Raw genomic sequence first — 21151 nt, 5'->3', positions numbered from 1 at the left:
TTTTTGTAAGATTATCAATTTTATAAATTTATAAATTATTAACTAAAGTATAAGTAAAATAGCTTTTAGTAAATTACTCATTAAATGTAGTAAAGTTAAATAGATTTGGGTAATATCTAGGTAATATTAATTCAATTCGGGTGGATACAAGCTAGGGTGGCCACGTCCGGTTTCAAAAAAATCTGAAACCGGAATCAAACTGGAAATTAACCTTCCTATTACGGTTCTGATTCCGGTTTCTTAATAGGTTCCGACTGGTTCTCCGATTGATTTTTCGACATTATAAAATCAAAAGTTAGGGAACATTTTTTTGTTAAAAATTTAAAATTTAAATATTATGAAATAATTTTTAGAAAAAACTTAAAGAAGAAATTGAAAAAAGGCTTAACTTAATTTATTTATTAAAAAAAAACTTGAACTTTTTTGTTTTTTTTAGAAAAATGGCTTGAACTTAATTTATTTTTCTTAAATAAAAAGGGTATTTAAAAAATCAATTTTTCACAAACACCTTTAAAACTAGCCGTTATATAGTTATTAAGAGGGTTAATTTGGAGATTTCACAAAAATATTTGAAAAAAAAGTTATTGAAACCGGGTTGGAAAAACTGCTAGTTCCAGCCGATTCCGACTAATTCTTGGATCTGTCGGTTCACGGTTTTACAAAAGTTGAAACCGAAATCAAATTGTAGAATCCAATTTCGATTTTGATTCGAACCGATTCTAGTTCCTCACGGTTTCGGTTCCGAACCGGCGGTTCCGATTCTAAAAATCGAAAAATGGCCACCCCTAGATAGAAATAATGAAGGGTTATTTTTACATGAATTTGGAATTAATATAGGTAATAAAATCATTAACAAGTTGGGAATTACTTGCCTAGACCGGGTCCATAGCCACGCTTATGAACCAAATCAATGACAATAAGGATTCTTTTAAAAGTGTTCTGACTTTATCTTTTTTTTTTCCCTAGTGTATAATCAGAAATACATTTATTTCAATAAGAAACCTTAGTCTCATTGGTTTGGTCTATGCCTAGGTAAAATTTTGCCTAACAAGTTAGAGCAAGGATAAACATATTTCATAACTATTCCATGTGTATTTGTATTTAACTCCTGAACTTATTTAGCCAGATAAAAAAATGTAAGATTTTGAACTCTTCAGCCAATTTAACCCATGAACTTGTTTAAAATGATTAAAAAGATCAGATTTAATATTTTAAAATAAAGTAGCCACTGATTTTTCATTGTATTTACAAACATGCAAGACCATAGTTGAGATTGAGCAGTGTAATTTATTAAGAAAATTAATGAAATATGAAATAAAAGAAAACCATATATGAAGTATATTATATTTTATTTACCTTGACCGATGATTTTGATTATATATATATATATATATATATATATATATATATATATATATATATATATTAACTTAACATCTTAAAATTAATGTAAAATCCACTATATCTCATGTTGAATAGACTAAGGCCTCGTTTGGTTCAAATCGATCTATTTCCTAAGAAGTTAACTTTCTGAAAAGTAGAGTTTCAGGAAAGTTATTTCCTGAAAAAGTAGAGTACGATTGTATTTAGTTGATATATTGAATTTCCAGAAAGCAAAACTGGATTAATAAAATGTGAGATTATAAATGACAAAAATACCCCTATCATATATAATAATTGAAATATTTCATTGAAAAAGAAATTTAATTGAAACATTTCATTGAAAAAAATATATAATAATCTAAAATATTTCATTGAAAAAAAATTTAATAAAAAACGTTTTATACGATCTACTAGCTTGCAATCGATATAACTTTTTAATTACATATTGTACAAATTATTATTATTATTTTATTTATATGGTTAATGTTATAAATAGAAACAAAATAAGAATATTAAATCTCTAAAAAAGCTTAATAAAGAAAGAGCATGTGTTGAATTAGAAGTACAATGAACTAAAGTAAAAATAAGCACATGTGCAGTGGAAGCTAAAAGGGTAAAATTGAGAATGTGAAGTTTTTGAGCTAAGGAAGTCCACTTCCTATGGGTGAGCAGGGAAAGTTACTTCCTGTACGGCTAAGGAAGTTGTATTTTTAAGTTCCTGGGAATTACACAGTTTGTGCCAACAAAAAATGCTCAAAATTTGTATTTTCTGGGAACTTCAACTTCCTCTCTTCACTTACCCCCAACCAAACGAGGCCTAAAATCATATTGCATGTTGTGAAAATTTAACATCTTTTAAGAAATGACGCTTTTATGAATTGGAACTTTAATTCAAAAGTGTTGAAAAAGATTGATACGGTGTTTTTACTTTTTATCACAGAACAAGAAGAGAAAAAAAAAATCAATCCTCTTAAATTGAATCAATTTATTAATTTGTGAAAATTTTAAAATAATTTCATGGACTAAATTGGCTTAAAAAGTTAAATTTGACATTTTTAATCATTTAAAATAAGTTTAAGAGTTAAATTGGCCTAAAGGGCCAAATATGATCTTTTTTGTTCTGTTAAATTAGCCCAATTACACATCAAATCAATATTTTACATATAAAAGTTAAAAATCCTAAAAACTATTATTATTAGTATGAAAATGTATGCAATGTTAATAATATTTACAAATTCAAGTGCACGATAGGTTGTTCATTATTTAAGGGTGTCACAAGGTTAAAATTGCAAAGTTAAAGGGTAAGTTTACGTATTTTACCGAATAAATTTAAAGCAAGTAGGTATTATTATTGTATGAATTGGAGCAATAATTGAGAAAAAGAAGCTTATGACATGTTCTAACTTTGTAGATGGTGTTAGCAATAGATCAACTATAATATATAAAGATAGCTGAAACTTCATGTTAAAGGTAAATTAAGCTTTCTGTGGAGATTTCTTAACAGTAAAGTCTTGAATTTTTTTTTTTTTTTAAAGGTATCAACTTGATAATGTTGTTGAAATTAGGTAAAGAAGTTCAAAAGAAGAAAGTGATGAATTGATGACTGTAATTTTTTTAAAAAATTTATAATGTTTGGTATAAATGAAAATCGAATTTGAATCTAATACTTAATTTGCCCCCTCTGAAAAGTGATGATTGCACTGTCATCCAAAGAGGATAAGATTTATTCCAAGAAAGGATTATAAAGGTAAATTATTACTGTATATTTATAGTAATTGTTTAACCATCTCTCTTCCATGATATTTGCAACATTTGAAATTTCATGATTCTTAAAGCAAACTATTAAATTTATCTAAATTATAATAAATTATCAAGTAAATTGATTATATTATCTTAATTTTAATATTAATTTTTTGAAAAAAATCATTAAATTGAAGTAGTAATTATTAGTCATATATAAAGGGTAAATATAAAAAAAATATTTATTATTTTTTAGAATCACAGATGTGACAAGTATTTTGAAATAAACTATTTTTTCAAATGTGATAAGTATTATGCAACGGATAACAAGTATTTTGGAATAAACTATTTTTTTAAATGTGATAAGTATTATGCATCGGATATAAGTAGAAAACCAATAAAATTCATTGGAATTTAAAGTAAAACATTTTGAAAATAAATATTTATTTTAAATTGATTGAAATTCAATTAAACTTTTTGAATGTTATTATATAATATATACATAAAATGAAAAAATAAAATAAAAAGGCCATGTGATTCCAATTTGCCAATTACATTTGTAGTAGGTCTTAAATAATGGCTCTACCTACCCTAATGGCCATGCTGTGGATAGCTGTTAGAACTTAGAATTAGGCATCAATGGCAGACACTCGCTAGAATCATGTATATCCATACGAACAATTATACGTTCACTGACAATGATTATTTTTTAAGATACAATACACCGTGCATGCCGTTGGTTTTCGGAAAGCATATTTTACTCATAGAATGAAAAATATTTACATTATATAGTCGGAGAAAAACTATATTTTCTGATTATTACATGTATAAACATATGAATAAGATTATAGCAACATAAATGTGTAAATTAGCCTATATAAGATAGGATATTATGTGGGACAAGTGATATGAAACATAATATTTCATCAAACAACAAAGTACGTAAAAATGAAATTTAATCTTATATTACAAACTCAATTTTAGTATAAATTATTAATTTTTTTTGAAGAATTCAAACTTAAAATTATTACCAGATTATAAATACATTTATCATTAGAATTTATTTTGGTGTTAAAGTTAAAAGAGTTTTCTAAATTTTTGAGATTGAGAAATTAAATGCATTTTTTAGAAAAATGTGGTTTATAAGGATTAAATTAAATATATATTTTATTACATAAGTTTCTATCTAGCGATAAAATATTGTTATAATCCACGTTTTATATCTGGAACACGCAGAATAAATTCTTTATTGTGTTTAGGCAATACAGTTTCCCACATGTGAACGTGCCTTCTAGATAAAAAAAGATAGCTATAATTATAGATGTGTATTTCTCCCAATTATAAGCAAATATATACTACTAATCTTTTTTTTTTTTTTAAGCCTTTTTTTTCTGTAATCCTATGTTTGGTTAGATATAGTGCAATGAAAAATGTAACGTAATATAATGAAATGTAATTAAGATTCTATTGCTATATTTAGATGCAATTGAGAAAATTTATGACCATTCAATTTCTATATTTGTTTGTAAACACGTAATATAATTAGCACGCCATCATCATCAATCACACCATCGCCACCGCCACCACTGCCACCGCCGCCTTCACCACCATCGTAACTATCACTCTATCACCATCACCACCACCACCACCACCATTACCACCATATTATTATTAATAATAAAATATTTGAATCAAAAGTTATTCATTATATCAAGTTATTAAAAATTATTTAGACCTATAAACTACGTAATGTAATACTTATTACATAATAAAACACATGGCACATGTAATGCATTTTATATCAAGCCACTCCAATCAAAACTTCACCGTTCAAGACTATTACCACCAACACTTCAACCACTCTTTGGCTACCATCACGCCACCACTGCACCACCACCACCACCTCAACCACCCTATTGCTGCCATCGCGCCACTACTACTACCACCACAACCATCATTATTTGGCCACCACAATCACTCTGGTACCACCGCCACTTCTCCGACACCACTACCATTTTAATACTTTCACTATTAAAATGATATGACCTTAATTAACTAATTTGTTGTTTAGATTCTCACTAAACATACTATTATGTACATGGGCAATTTATTTTATGTATTTTTACTTTTTTATTTTAATTTTTTTAAAAATTTTCTTCACTTATTTTTTAATATTATAACATATTTCAAAAACTATAGAATGTGATAAAAAATTATTAAAATAAATAAAATAAGTTATTTGTAGAGAAAGAATGGAGAGAAAAATAATAGATTTATATGAATTAAAAAAATAACATTTCCAAGTAACAATTAAAAAATAAATATAGTTAAAAATGATAATGTATAACATTATTTTATATATATTTACTGATACAAGTAAAATAGAGAAAATTTCTTAAATTGCTATAAGATGTAATGTGTTCTCTATTAGGATGCTATACAAACATTTACGGTACATTTTCTATTTTAACTAATGGGATAAATGTTGAGCAAGAATCTTAGTCATAAATATCAAGCGAGAATCTTGAATATTATTTACATGATTAAATAAATCTTTGACCGAGTGTTACTCTATTTACGCTCAGTCAATTCTTAACGACTATTCCTATCATTCACCGAGAAGAAAGTTCTCACAAGACTAAAAAAAAAAAAAAATCAAAAGAAAAAAAAAATCATATACAACAGCCTATGTTTATTTACCTACTATGATAGATTACCATGCCAAGTGGCAAACAAACAAAATTTCTGTATTTATAGAAAATTTTTGAATTTTGTATAACAATAAAAGCTGTTTCTTGTATTGTGATGTAAACCCTGTAATGACACTTGCATGTATTTTATGAGATATATTATTTATTTATTTGTTTATTTTACATGCGGGGAGCCCAGACGAATGGAATATGAGATCTATACAATTGGAATAAAGTATAAGATAAAGATGAGGTGTACAAAAGATGATAAATAAAGTTTTTTCTTTTTCTTTTTCTTTTTTTTTTTTTTTTTGTTTGGCAGAAAGATGATAATAAAGTTAATCTCCAATAATTGCCGATAACAAAAAATTTTGTTATAATGAATGATGTAATAAAACCCGCGTTCACATATTAAATATTAAAAATTCATCGGTCGATATTTTCCGACTTATCATGATTTTTTATTATGATTTTAACAAAGTGCATAGCATATTGATATTGCATATAAGGATCGAAATTTTACTATTCATACATCTTTCAATTAAATATTTTTAAATACATTTATTCAAGTTAGTTAATCATTTTACTATACGTTGGATTCAATTTTATTTGACTGTCTGTTCGATTCAAATTTATTTGAATTATGTTTAAACGAATAAGATATTTTTAAAATTTAAACTATTCAAACTCGAATACATTTTAAATATTCTTTTTATTAGTAATAAATAAGGTAATATTTTTTTTACTAATAATGACGAGAGTATTCATAGATATTCATACAGAATATATTTATTTAAACTGGGTTCATTACTTCGTTTATGGATCAAACTAATGAAATTAAGTATTTTTATTAAAATTAAAGTATTTATTTTCTTTAAGAAATATTAAAAATACATCAATAAGCAAATCATCCAGTCTGGTTAACTTTAAAAGATTTATGAATATAAAAATCACTGTTTAAGTGGAAAAATAAAATTCTAAAAATGGATGTATTAATTTGGCAATGAAAGCACCATTGTTGTACTAATTAATTGTACTTAAAGAGGAGGTTTAGATGAAAAGCAAGCACATGCCAATTCCTGAAAAGTTGAGGGTTCAAAAATGCAACAAAGTAATAGTCAAATCAAATACTGCAAAAGTTGCTCTTCTTCTACTTTTCTTTTTTGTGTTTTAATTTTGTTTTTTCTCTTTGATCAGTTTAGTCTCTATCAGTTGCTTCCCCTTTTTGTTTTGCTTACTCTATAGCACATGTCGGCCACACTACCATCCTTATTATTATCTTTTGTTTCTCTTGACTTGCTGTTGCTTTGACTCAGCAACTTCAAATTTTTATATCAATAATTAATTAAAATATTTCTTAATCAAATAAATGTGGAGATTGATAAAAAAAAAAAAAAAAAGGTTTAATCTCCACATTTTTCATTTTACTTCTAGACAAGAACAAGCAGACATGTTTTGTTTATTAAGAACCTGAACTCTCCTTTATTTTCTCATCTTCTTTCCAAGATGGAGTTGGCAGACTTCTCTCCAACTCCATATTAGGGAGGGAGTGAAAGCATAGTGATTAATATATTATCACAATTCAGTTTTGATCTTGTGGTCATAATTTATTCCCGCCAATTATCAAGACGAGTTGAAAATTTCTTAGCTAATTAAGTCAATTGGTAGAGGCAGTTATTTTTAAGGATTCCAGCTCATAGCTCATTAGATAAACTACTACATAATTTAGATTTGTTCTCTTTATCATCTACTTGATTATGTTTAAGGATTCTTCTCAAGCTATGATTGTTTGTTTTGATTACCATTAATTAATTAGCTTATCATATATCGTATTTACTTGGTTTGATTTAATGTATTAATTAGAATATGTGTGCGCATATTATATTTAATTGATTTTGTATATGTGTATATACATATATACAAATATATATTTGGTAGATCTCACTACAACTTCGAGAAGGGGGCGAAAGTATAATGATCAGTATCTCATTACAATTCAGTTTTGATCTTGTGGTGATAATTTATTCACGTCAATTATCAAAACAAATTGTGAATGTCTTACTTAATTAAACAAGTTGATAGAGACAATTGGATAAATTATTACATAATTTAGATTTGTTCAAAGGACCAGAATAATATTATGGGCTACACAGCAGAAAGACCACCACACTCAATAGACATGTATATATATTTTATATTTAATTGATTTTATATATGTATACATACATACATATATTTGGTAGATTTCTCTCAAACTCCATCTTGAGGGGGAGGGTGAAAGCATAATGATCAAACAATTCAATTTTGATCTTATGACCATAAATTATTCTTGCCAATTATCAAAACAAGTTGTAAATAAAACAATTCTAAGCTAATTGGTAGAGGCGGTTATTTTTAAAGATTTCAACTTATAGCTAATTAGTTAGGCGGTTATTTTTTGTACTTTAACATCCTTTCTTTCTCCAACTCACCCGCCACCGGCGTATCTTTCAACGTTCTCTGCAACTTCATTCCCTTTTACCAAAACTTCCAAATAAATCAAGAGTATAAAGTCTTTAATTTTAAATTAAATAAGAGGATCCAAATAAAAAATATGCTAATTGATTTATTATTCATTCAATTTTAATATGAAAATTGACATTACGGCTGAAAAATTCTCTAAATTTGCAAGTTTTTATTGAAAAAATAAACTGTATAATCAAAAGCTATAGCACTATGCTTCAATTGCAGAAAATCGTAGGAAAAAGAAGAAGCGTCTTATAACTACAGTTACACGAAAAAGTTAAAACAATAATGTAGGATTTTATTTTGTCCGCCTTCTTCCAAAATCATTTAAAAAAAAAATCTTCATACATTAATATTTTACAAATAACAAAATTAAAGAAAAAAATTTTCTCCAAATCGAAGAAAAATTATCCTTATTCAAAAACACAGTCATAAAACAATTCAAGAGATGGGAAAATAAAAAAAAAAAAAATTAAGAAAATAGAAATAAAACAAACATGGATTGATAGAAAATAATAAACTACTGCTGGAATTTAACCCATCTTATTTAGTAGATATCTCTCCAACTCCATCTTGAGGAGGAGGGGGTGAAAACATAATGGTCAATATCTCATCACAACTCAGTTTTGATCTTGTGCTCATAATTTATTCACATCAATTATCAAAATAATTTATAAATATCTTAGCTAATTAAGATAGTTGATAGCTCATAGCTCATAGCTCATTAAATAGACTACTACATAATTTCAATTTTTTCTGCATACCATGTAACAAACCTATTAAAACTTTTATTAAAACTGCATATACATAAATTCATCTCTAAATTTTGTTACTTTAATCTTATAGTGCTCTTAATTTTTATTTTGACACATCAAACACTTCAACTTATAAAATCATACTTATTAAAACTTTAATTTTCAAATTTATTTTATTCAAAACTTCAACTTGCAAAATCAGATTAATTAAACACTTATTAAAAAGTTGAAATTTATGAAAATTATTATTACAAAGGTTATGCTAACTATATCAAGTCGATATTTTGCAGATAAAAGTAAAATTCTAAAAATTATTGATACTAGTGTGGAAAAGTGTGTAATGTTATCAAAATTTACAAGGTGAAGTGCATAATAGGTCATTCGCAAAGTTCAGAGCACCACAAGATTAAAGTTGCAGAGTTCAGAAGTAAATTTATGTATTCAGCTCATTTTATATCGTATTTACTTAGTTGATTCATCGTGTTAATTGGTATATATATATATATATATATATATATATATATATATATATATATATATATATATTGAGGTATAATATATACTACATCTACTATTGAATCGAGAAACCTATATATGTGTATATATTGTACTTACCATTAATCGAAAACTTAGTTTTTCAATTGATTATTTTTTCGATTATGGAATGAAACCACAGATCGTATATATACATAGTTTTTTTATTGTTTGCTTTGTCTTTCTAATTTGTCTTTCTAAAATACACACAAATAATATATCTTAAAAAATGGTTACTTAATGTTAAAGACTTGGTTTGGAAAAAAAAAAAAAAAAAAAAAAAGAAGCTCAACCAAACCCTAATCCCCTACTCATCTAAACACGTGAAGGTCATGTCTTAATTAGGCTCAGTCTTAGCTATGCAAAATCCACTCTTTTTTTTTTTTTAATTTATGTTATTTAATGATTAAAGGATTAGGGTTTTGCCTTGTTGGATGTGAGCAAGAAATCGTGATTAAAGGAAACATTATGCTTATCTCAACCTTTTCAACTTTTTATATATAGGTCTAATTATTATAATCATTTAGTGGATAGTGTGTTTGTACTATTATTTTCTATTAATCATATACTAATGAGAACGCACGTGCCCCTTCACTGAGTTGATCGGCGAAGCGTGCGGTTGAATGTCTGGAATTTGATTTGGCAAGTACTGTATTGTCATTGTGTTTGGTCAAAGATGCTAATCATTTTTATAATGCCAATTAAGCCGAGGTTGTTAACACTAGCACAATTTTAATTCCTAAAGATGATTGTTAATTGCCACGTTGCCCAATTTTCGCCCAAGATTTTTCTTTTTTTTTTATTTAAAAAAATTAGATTTTATTCCTTAAAACAAGAATTTGGATCCATTTGTATAATAGGTAATTATCCATAATATGTCAATAAATATTGATTAACAATTTAGTAATAAATAGCTTGTCTTGTAAGACAATATATAGAATAAATTTTTAAATTTTTAAATTTTAAAAAAGGGGGTAATTGCTGACCCCTGTGTCAAGGTAACTTAGTTTTGTGTTTGATATATTTAATTTTATGCAATTAATAAATCAAATAAAAATTTTAATTATATTATTTAATAAATGAAGAAATAATGACATAACAAAAATTAGGATCTTATAATTTACAATTTTTTTTTTTTGAGAATTTATAATTTATAAACTTTTAAAGTAGAGATCAAAATTAAATTTATTTTTCAAGGATATTTGCGATAGCTTTAAACATTAATAAATTTTCTTTACATTTTTCTCTTATCTTATTAAATTTCATCTCTTTAGTCTATTTAAAAATAAAATTTCATTTATAGTTAGAAAAAAAAAAAATCGAACCTTATTCTATAAAATTGGAAGCAATCTATACATCCACTTACAGGCGGAGCATTATAATTACTTTGGGCATTTTCCTTCATTGGGCCTCTTCAAATGCATGGACGCGTTGGATTTCGCCTTCTTATCTAAGGGTGGCTTGGACCCAATTTAACCTTATAAGGCCTTTTATGTTTTATGGGCCCATTTGACGTTGTCCAATTAAAAGTGGATCTATTCCATTAATGTAATTTGTTTGTATAAATTATATAATATGATAATTAATTAGGATATTATACTAAATTTCAGTTTTTGAAACTTAATTTTAAAAAAATATCAGTTTGACTTTAAGATTTAAATTATTATCATTTGTCATATACTTTTACTATTGTGCTCCTTTTTTATTGGTAGGCATTAATTTATTAATATTTTAGTGTTTTAATATGTTATTATTTCTTTTTGTATTAATTTTTTATTTCGGTGTTTTAATATGTTAGTGCTTCATTTTATATTAATTTCCTATTTTTACTGTTGTTTTCTTCTTTTTTTTAGTTGTTAATAATATTTGTCTATTGCTGTTTTTCAAGCCCTCATTATTTTCTTATGTTTCTTTCTCGGTTTGCTGCCGTCCATTATTTTTTTATCATTTTTTCTCATTTTGCTGTCGTTCTTCTCATTATTGGTGTTATTCCATGGTTTCGTTGTTTATTCATAAGGTATGTTAATTTATGTTTTTAATCTATTGTTTATTGTTAAAAACATTTCTATTAATTTTTTATACAATCAGTAAATACTGTAAAGATAAGGTAGAACTTTTGATTCCGTTTGGATTGATACAATACAGTATATATATTGTATTTACTTGGTTTCATACACCATATTTAGTTGGTTTAATCCAATGTGTTAATTGATGTACATACATCTATTCTGTATTTAATTGATTTTACAATATTTACTGGTACAATATAAATATGTATATATGCACCGTATTTACTTGGTTTAATATGTTAATTGATGTATGTACATCTATTATGTATTTAATCGATTTAGAGTATTTACCGATACTGTAGATATTTACCATATTTACTAATACAATATATATATACACACCATATATACTGTGTATATTATATTTACCGTTGTTGTTGTCGTGGTCGTCAGTTGCGTTAACGGTCGTCATTGTCATGGTTGAATTACATAAGTTATATAGAGCTTTGCTCTTATAGATTTTGTGTTTCATTTTGTTTCATTTTTTTATTTTTTATTTTTAGTATTTCCTTTTTTCCAACATCCTTTTATTTTTCAGTGTTTCCTTTTTTTCGAGTGTTTTTTTTATTGTTTCCAACATTTCTTTTTTTTTAGTGTTTTCCGTTTAACGAGACAAGGTCAATTTTGGTAGTATTGAAAATTTTTTTTGAACAAATTTGTTTTTATCTTAATAAGTATTCTTTTACCACATTTTGTTAAAATTGAGACCTCATATATGACATTTGTTAAATTGCCCCTTAATTAATTTTGATTTGGATCGGACTTATAATTAAGTAGTACAAATTTTCCAATTCAACTTAGTTTAATCATACTTTAGGTCTTAATAAAAAACCTAAATTTTCTCTCTCAAAATCTGAAGTTTTCTTTTCTTTTTTCACGTTTGTTTATTTTTGTTTTTCAAATAATCCTTAGATTTGTATTTTTTGATACAGATGTGACTTATTGTAGCTCAATATTGAGATTTATTATTACTTATATCTTGAGATTTTATTCTCAAATCTAGTTCTGAGTTATTGTTATCACTATTATGGTGATTTTGTCTAGAATATTTTGTTATTTGGATAGTTACAGTAATTCTATTATTTGAAAGTGATGAGATCGAGCTTGTAGAAAGATCATAAAGTCGAATAATGGCCATGAATAGCTATCAAGTGGAACAAACGATCGCCTATGACACAATTATTATACTCTGTCAACTCGATCAGATACTTCAAATCAAAATTGTATTTTCTTTATTCTTTGTATGTTCTTTGTATGAGTGGTTTATTAGAAACATATTGATCTGTATCTTTCATATCTGTATACACAATTTTCTCTCAATGAAATTTCTAATTTGATTTCTTTTAAGAAAATATTTTAGACTTTAATAATATATACAAATTTTTATAAATGGCGCAAGGAGGAGTGAGCGTTGTATTTTATTTTTTGAATGGAGTGGAGATGGAATGAATTTTTTTTAACAAACCGAGTTTCGGAAGGACAAGGCAAAAGTATGAAGTGACAGGGCGGATGGGGGTGGGCATAACCAGCCTCCGAACCGCCCTGTTGCCATCTCTAATTGCAGAGCATCATAGTCAATCCTAATACTTCCACCAAACTAAAATCCTGGAATTCTAACATTGATTGTTGTCTCGACCTCAGTAATGAATCAATAGTAGGAGAAATGTATGATTCACGTAGACTTTTTGACCTCTAGCATCTTGAAAGCTTGGATTTGGCTTCATAACATCTTCCAGAGTAGAAATGTTGTGTCAAAATTTGGCAAGCTTATTTATTAATTTAAGGTATCTAAATATGTCTAATAGTGGCTACAGAGGCTAAATTCCTCCTGCAATATTCTAACAATATATAGTAAGGTCAAGACAAGAGTTGATGTAATCTGAGACCTATTTGAAGACTCCATCCTCTAAGATTTAGTAGGTTCTTCTGGTTATAATCCAGGAAATAAGAACAACAAAATGAACTAAATACCCCAATAAGGTGGAGAAGGAATTGTAAGGTAGAGGCAAAAAGAAGAAGAGAAGGCATATATGATGTTTATAAATCAGCAGATGGTCTCTTTATATAGCTAAAAATTGGAATGTTAATTGATGGATATGGTGGACAAGAAAGAGGCGATTTGAGAAATTAGGAAAATTGACAATCAAATAACACTAGTTCAATTCATTGTTTCAAAGTAAGAAAAAAAACAAATTAACTTTTAATTAATAAGAAATATAGCACGAGCATTTATATTGTCACAAAGCATGTAAAAGGGTACTTTGGTATTTTTATTTTATTATGACTCCTTTGACTGGTGTTTTTGCTTTGAACTAACGGCAAAAATGGATAATTTGAGACGAAAGGACTCAATCACATGGGGGAAATTAAAATTAGGGACTACTAAATGTATTTCATGAAACCAAGGGATGGACCGATCATGTTTTCAATTTAATATGACATGAGATACTAAAGATTATGCACTAATTAACTATTAAACTATAAATGTAATAGCATACGCTTAAGCTGTCACATGGGATCGAATTTGTATTCTCACTTTTACTGGGGTTAGAATCGCTTATCACCCCACGTTAATAAAATAGTTAGTTAGAGATAAAATAGTTCATATCATATATCAATGTGCAATATTACCTATGGATAAGTATAATAACCATATTAAATTTCCTAAGTTTAGAGATTTTATCCTTTACTAATTTGGAATTCTTATTAGATTCGTATATTAACAATACTTCCACAAATCCTGCATCAATTGAATTCCATGTGCAATTACAACTCTAAGTAGGGAATTCATAGCCAAGAAATTATGCTATTTTGCATCCAATTGTTTCCAATTCTCCATTTCTATGACTTGCACCCATCAATAATAATAATAATATACATTGTTTTATTTTATTTAATTTTTTAAAATTTACCTATCGAGGTATCAATAAAAAAAATAAATTAAAAATTAAAAATTATTATGTATATGGGAGAATTAATGTTGCCATAACAGTGTTTTTCCCATTCTGCCCTTTTATTATCTTTTAGTTACATTAATGCCATTTAAAAATAATTAAAAAAAAAAAAAAAAACAACAAAACAGCATAGATCTACGCCTCCAAAAACACTACTGACATAACAGTAAGTTTAGCCCTTTTATGTTCATTTACTTACATCTTTTATCCTGTAATATTTTCTTTTTAACCCTTTTATTATTCTTTGATTAAATTCTTGCCACCATGGTACTTTTGTCACTTAATCCTTTTATAGTTTTTAATTACATTTCTATCTAATATTATTTTCTCATTTAATCCTTTTATTATTGTTTAATCATTCTTTTCATAAATTAAATTTCAATTATTCAGTTAAAATTTGTTAAATTAATTTTCTTAATTTATATAATTAAAATAAGTTTTCAATTCCATTTTTTGAATGCATAATTATAAATCAGTTGAGTAGTTTATCTTGTGATATATATAATTGATGTACCATTGGTTTATATGTAAAAAATTATTAAAGATTAACTTCCGTTTATTAATTTGAACTATTTTCATACTTTTTCATTTTTTTCAATTCAATTAATCAATAGATGTCATATATCTTTAATTATAACTTTACAATCATTAGAATTTTGAAATTTTGATAGTTGACGTTTATACATACATATCTTTTAGCATTAAGTACTAACAATATGTGTATTTATAATATAATGAATAATTTTTCATCAAGTATTAACTATTAAATGTCGATAATAATTTTTTTAAGCAAATTAAATATTAATATTTTAAATTTATATAAAGCTCAACTAATACTATTTTTAGAATAATATTTTTTAATAGTTCATCAATAAAATAATAATTGAGAAATTATTTAAATCCAATAATAATAATAATATCTATAAAAGTTTATATTTTTATTTATATAAATTGTCAATTTTCATATCATATATCTAATAGATTCACACTAAAAGACTTTTTTTTTCCATAAATTCATATTAAAATCATTAGTTGAGGTATTAAATGGGTAAAATATTAATTTTTATTCAAAATAATGAGTTATAAAATTATAATAAGTAAATTTTTAAATAAAGTTTCATAATATCTATAGTATTTTATGTATTTATTTTCAACTAATTATTAATATAAATTGTTTTTGAGGATTATTTAAATAATAAACTAATGATAAAATTAATTTCATTAACAATTATATTAGCTGCTATTATTATTTATAAATTATTTTAGAATTATTATAGTTTGAAAATAAAATTATATTGTTAAAAAATTTATAATGAAATTGTGTCAACTAAGCCAAAAAATAGACTTTCAATCTTATATTATTGAAAAAACATTTATATTTGTATGGTAACAAATATTTTGATGAAACTCTATTAAATAACATTATCAAACTATATAGATATTGTAATGGTTTCTTATATAATTACGTATATATAATGATAATAATATAATATTTATAATATTATTTACAAATTAAATTATTATATATGAAATTAACAAATTTAAAAAAAAATATAATTTTTATTATAAAATGTCATATTTAATTATGTGATCACGCAACTTTAAAATTATATTTATGAATATCGCGTTTATGATAATTAACCGCAGGAATCGCGTCGAGTTACATGGTCTTAAAATCTAATCTTAAACTGTAACGTTGGAAAACTCGAAAGTGCTCTCTTTTATTTCCTAAACCCTTCTTATCTGCTCGCATCAAGTTCATTCTCTTCTGAAAACCTTTCTCCGCCCCCATATTGCTCTATTCCGATTTACCGGCTATCAGCTAGCATGGGAGACAGAGATAGGACTAGGGACAGAGACAGAGACAGAGACAGAGACCGAGACCGAGACAGAGAAAGACGCCGAGACAAAGAAGACCGTGAACGCGATCGTGACCGTGAAAGAGACAGAGCTAGAGACCGCATCCGGAGCACTCGTTCTCGCACCCGTTCACCTGATCGCACCCGCAGTGCTCGTTCTCGCACCCGTTCACCTGACCGCACCCGGTCACGGCACACTCGTTCCCGCACTCGCTCTCCTGAACGCTATCGTTCGCGATCGCGTTCTCCAGAGTCTCGTTCTCACCGCCGCCATCGCCACCAGCGTACCCCATCACCATCGCCGCCACGAAAGCATCACCGCCATGAAACTGAAGACGGCAGAGAAAAGGAACGGGACAGGGAAAGAGAGAGGGATAGGCAAAGAGCAGCTGTATCTGATTTCGTGGATGGAATAGCAAGAGAGCAGTTGGAGAAGATTGGGAATAATAATGATGGTGATGGAGAGGGAGATTTAGAAGGAGGTTTAGTTGATGAAGATGAAATTGAGATGATGAAGAAATTTGGGATTCCAATTGGCTTTGATTCAACAAAAGGGAAACCAGTGCCTGGTGCAGATGTTAGCGGAGTAAGGGTTGTTACGAAGCGACAGCCTCGGCAATATATGAACCGTAGAGGAGGATTTAACCGTCCATTGCCTCCAGAGCGGAATCGCTAGCCTGGAATATGCCAAGGTTAGGGTTTTAAATTTTCAAATTTGGGGATGTTTGTTTAGATTTTATTTGATAATATATGGAATTTTAGATGCTATGTGATTTTGTTGCTGGATTGAGTTTTAGTTTTTCCTAGTATTTTTGCTGACTTATTTTTTTTAGTTTGCCAAATTATACTATGCCATAAGTATCTACATTGATAAGTTTACTGTTGCATTTGACTGAATCCCTTGTTGAAGAGAGGTTTCTCGCTCTCTTATGGGAGCAGAAGCAATGACTGAGAAAATAGTTGACCTTGCACTTGATTTTGTTGGCCATTGCCTCCAGAGTGGAATCGCTAGCTTGGAGCATGGCGAGGTTAGGGTTTTAAACTTTCAACTTTGTGGATTTGTTTTTTAATATTTATTTGATAATGTATGGAATTTCAGATGCTATGTAATTTTGTTGCTGGATTGAGCTTAAGAGTTCCCGACAGTACGAGATGTCTGTCGCGCAGTGATATCATTCCTAGTGCAACTTTAGCTAATTAGACAGATCAGAATTCTCAATAATAAGAGATGTCTATCATGCAATTATTAGTATTCCTAGTGCAACTTTAGTAACCAGACAAATTATGGAGTTGAAATACATCTTCAAGCAACATACCTAATTAATAGAAGGCTTATGCAAATAAATAGAAGTGAATGAGTTGAAAAGGATGGATTGTTTGAATGACTTGTGACGCTGTTTGGTCTTGGAAAAGACCTAAGCACTTAGTATTCTGAGGAGAAGTTTACACAAATTGATCCTAATTTCTGGCTGAAATATCTGAACTTTTTCCGTCAAATCAGAGTTCTTTCCAAATCTGAGGAGAAAATGATGCAGGAGCATCCAAGTTAATGAGAAACCTTTTAGTTTTCCTTTTCTAGGCGCAAAGGGGTCTCGGAACCTAGGCGCAATGCGCAAGGTGAAGGCACGCACCTCAGCAATGTGATGCACAAAAATGAAGAAAAATTGGAAAAATATAAAATAATTCCAAAATTGAACGAACAATTCATATTAATAATATAAAACATATCAAATTTTAAATCACACTATTTGCCTAAATTTCAGAAGCACAAATCAGCAAAAAATTTGCAGACTTGAAAGAGAAGGGAATAGAAGCTGATTGTAGAATCAAATTGGGTGGGGGGGGGGTGGAATTGAGAAAAAAATTAAAAGAATAGTTGAGAGACATATATTTCTTTTATGTTAATGAATTGCTTAATTGGAGGAGAAGACTTCTTGAAGGCTTTAATGGATTTAAATCATCTAATTGGGGGCTTTCTTTGGTTGTTGATGAACTGGTGTAGAGGAGCTTGAGGTATAGTGGAGGTACGATTTTCCTTATGCATATCTACCAATATCTTCTATTTCTTTTAGCTTTTTTTTATTTATTTTTTATTATTAATAGAAGTCTATGTAAACACACCGGGAGTGCATATATTAAAAAGAAAAACCCTAAAATCTGTTGTTGGCATAAAATAACAAAAGGCGCCTTTTTTTGTGGCTTGCGCCTGAGCCTAGGCTAGGGCTTTTTTCCAGAGGTGCGCACCTCTGTAAGGTTGCTCACCTTTCTGCTCTTGAGGCTCCAAGACCTGCACCTTGAGTAAGGCATGCCTGGGGCGTGCTTTCCGAACTATGATAGATATGACAACAATGATTAATTTATGCTTATATTGGTTTAGTATTATTCCTTGCTACTTTTTGTTGCTTCATCTTGGGGTTGGGGGGAGGAGGGAGGAAACGCATGGGAATTGGAAAACAATAAAGGAGTTGAGTTTGACATTCTTGTATTAGGTTGGGCTGCACTGGACCTTTTTGGTAGAATGTTATTAAAGAATGAAAAGATGGAAAATTTTGGTCATTATGGAACTGAATCCTTTGTCTACTACTCTGTTTTCTTTGTTTGTTGTATATTTTTTCTTAAAGTGATGCATGTATTGTTGAATGTTGCAAATATATTCTCATTTTGAACCATGCAATTAGTTAAATTTAAGCATTTTTAGTTTCACAAGTTCCTTATTTCATACTCAGCATATGAGATGGTTGCTTGACTTAATATTGTTGGATTTTGAACAGTTGTAGACAAAACATTTGCTAAGGGATTTAGAAGTTCATATTACCTAATTCAAAAGCTAAAGAGTAAAATCTGATTCAAAAGCTAAAGCTTTTGTTTTAGATTTGTTCTTTCCTCGACCCATGGTTGTTGAGAAGTAAAAAAGAACGTGAGCTCGTTGGAAAGCGAGCCCTAACCTTAGACTTGTTAGGAGAGAGTCTAGCTCTCAATTAGTTGGATATAATCTGCTTATGTTATTTCGTGATTAAAGCCTCCAATTTATAGAGGAATACAAGTAACTCTACTAGAATGAGATCTCCTACCATAAATAAAATGGGAAACTACTAAATGGCAAGACTAGTAAATAGAAAGCCAATTAAATAGGAAGATTATTAAATAGGAGATCTCCTACCAAAAAGAGAAATAGGAAACTCCTAACTAAGAAGATTACTAAATAGAAAGATTACTAAATAGTTGATCTCCTACTAAAAATAAAATAGAAAACTACTAAATAGGAAGATAAACTGCAACCTGCCGTAATTACATCTCTAACAACTAGGCCTAAAAGGCTGAAACAGGTTCAGTGTTACTCAGATAGTCTCTTATAACCCTAGCGCTTTGATATTTTGCATCAACTTTCTACCTGTTTGACAGAGAGAACCTTTGATATTTTGTATCAAAGCAAACGCTTGATATGATATTTCCATTGCAAGTCACAAATTTGGCCCATTGAAAACTATACATTGGAAATTACTTTTAGTGCTAAGTTGGTTCTTTCTCATATGGAATTTCTTATTTCATGAATTTCTTGTCTGGTATATCTACTGTAACTCCGTTCCTGATGCCATAACTTGAGATAATTTTCAGTGTAATTTTTTAAACATGGAACAGCAACCAAGTCATTGTTTTATATCTTTTGTTTACAGATTTGTATATAATTCTCGCTTTATTAATTTCTTTTATGTGATAATAGAATGGATCAAAGAGATTTTCCATTTTCATTATTTTCCTTTTACTTTTTTCTTTATACTCTTTGTTTCCCAATTAACCATCAATTTTCTACCTGTTTGACAGAGAGAACCTTTGAGCATTAGGTGACTTGAATGGAATACCATTGAAAGACCTTGTAAGACATTGAACTTTCTGAATTACCTTTTAAATTATAAAGGCCTTTGTATTAATATTATTATTTTGATTTTGTTTATTGCTCTTCGAGAAGTAAACAGAGCAGTTTGATTTGGAAAACATGGTATTTGGGATTTGATGACGGCACCCGGATGTACCCCATGACTGCAACCCGAAATGATGCTAGCAACTGAATTTGTAGGCTTCAATTTATTTTTTTAACTACCGTTGCATATGAAAGTGCTATGCCTCTGGATCATATTGGCTTAAATGAGAGATGTAATTCATTTTGTTACTGGATGTGGATGCTTTTCTAGCAAGAGCAGCGGTACATAACCATTCTGATGGATAACTAGCGTAATGGAGATATCATGCAGATGTTTTTCTGATAATTTTGCAGTATATTTTGGGTATTGTTCTACGGGCATGAAGATTAGCTTTCACCTGAGGCGTCACAGATCGACTGGGTAAGGGTTTGGCACATTTTTGTGTAATTTGCAGTTCGTTTTAATTATGATTTTGAATATCTTGAAATCAACCAGAGCCAAATGAAAGGTTGATTTGATAGATGTTTTATATCTGGCACCCTTGTCAAACAAAGTGTTGGTGTTAGTAAATGGTTGGATTTGGATTGAAGAGATAGAAGATATGCCTAATATTGTTTCCTTTTGTTTTTTTTTTTTTTTTTTTTTTTTTTTTTTTGGTAGTAGACAATAATTATTAGGAGGGAGTCAGGCCCAAAAGCTTAGTCCCAATATTCAATTTTGGTAGTGGTACAATACTGCAATT

General features: G+C 28.3%; 1 protein-coding gene across 4 annotated transcripts; it reads left to right on the top strand.

The window, feature by feature from the left end:
• The first annotated feature begins 16312 nt into the window (after window positions 1-16312).
• LOC105635579 (U4/U6.U5 small nuclear ribonucleoprotein) lies at window positions 16313-21007 on the top strand. Of its 4 annotated transcripts, none has more exons than XM_089725147.1 (4): window positions 16313-17181; window positions 17400-17517; window positions 20312-20363; window positions 20464-21007. In XM_089725147.1, exon 1 carries the CDS (start codon window positions 16458-16460, stop codon window positions 17163-17165), a length of 708 nt encoding a protein of 235 aa, XP_089581273.1. In that variant the 5' UTR covers window positions 16313-16457; the 3' UTR covers window positions 17166-17181; window positions 17400-17517; window positions 20312-20363; window positions 20464-21007. The 4 variants fall into 4 exon arrangements, with proteins under 4 accessions (XP_089581273.1, XP_089581271.1, XP_089581272.1 ...); XM_089725145.1 differs by having other exon boundaries at window positions 20457-21007; XM_089725146.1 differs by lacking the exon at window positions 17400-17517.
• The last annotated feature ends 144 nt before the right edge of the window (window positions 21008-21151 follow it).

Source organism: Jatropha curcas, chromosome 8 (genome assembly GCF_041381405.1).
Source record: "Jatropha curcas cultivar XTBG-Jc1 chromosome 8, XTBG_Jcur_1.0, whole genome shotgun sequence".
NCBI classification, from domain to species: Eukaryota; Viridiplantae; Streptophyta; class Magnoliopsida; order Malpighiales; family Euphorbiaceae; genus Jatropha; species Jatropha curcas.
Note: the sequence above shows the minus strand (reverse complement) of the source record. Positions and strands in the feature narration are given on the sequence as shown.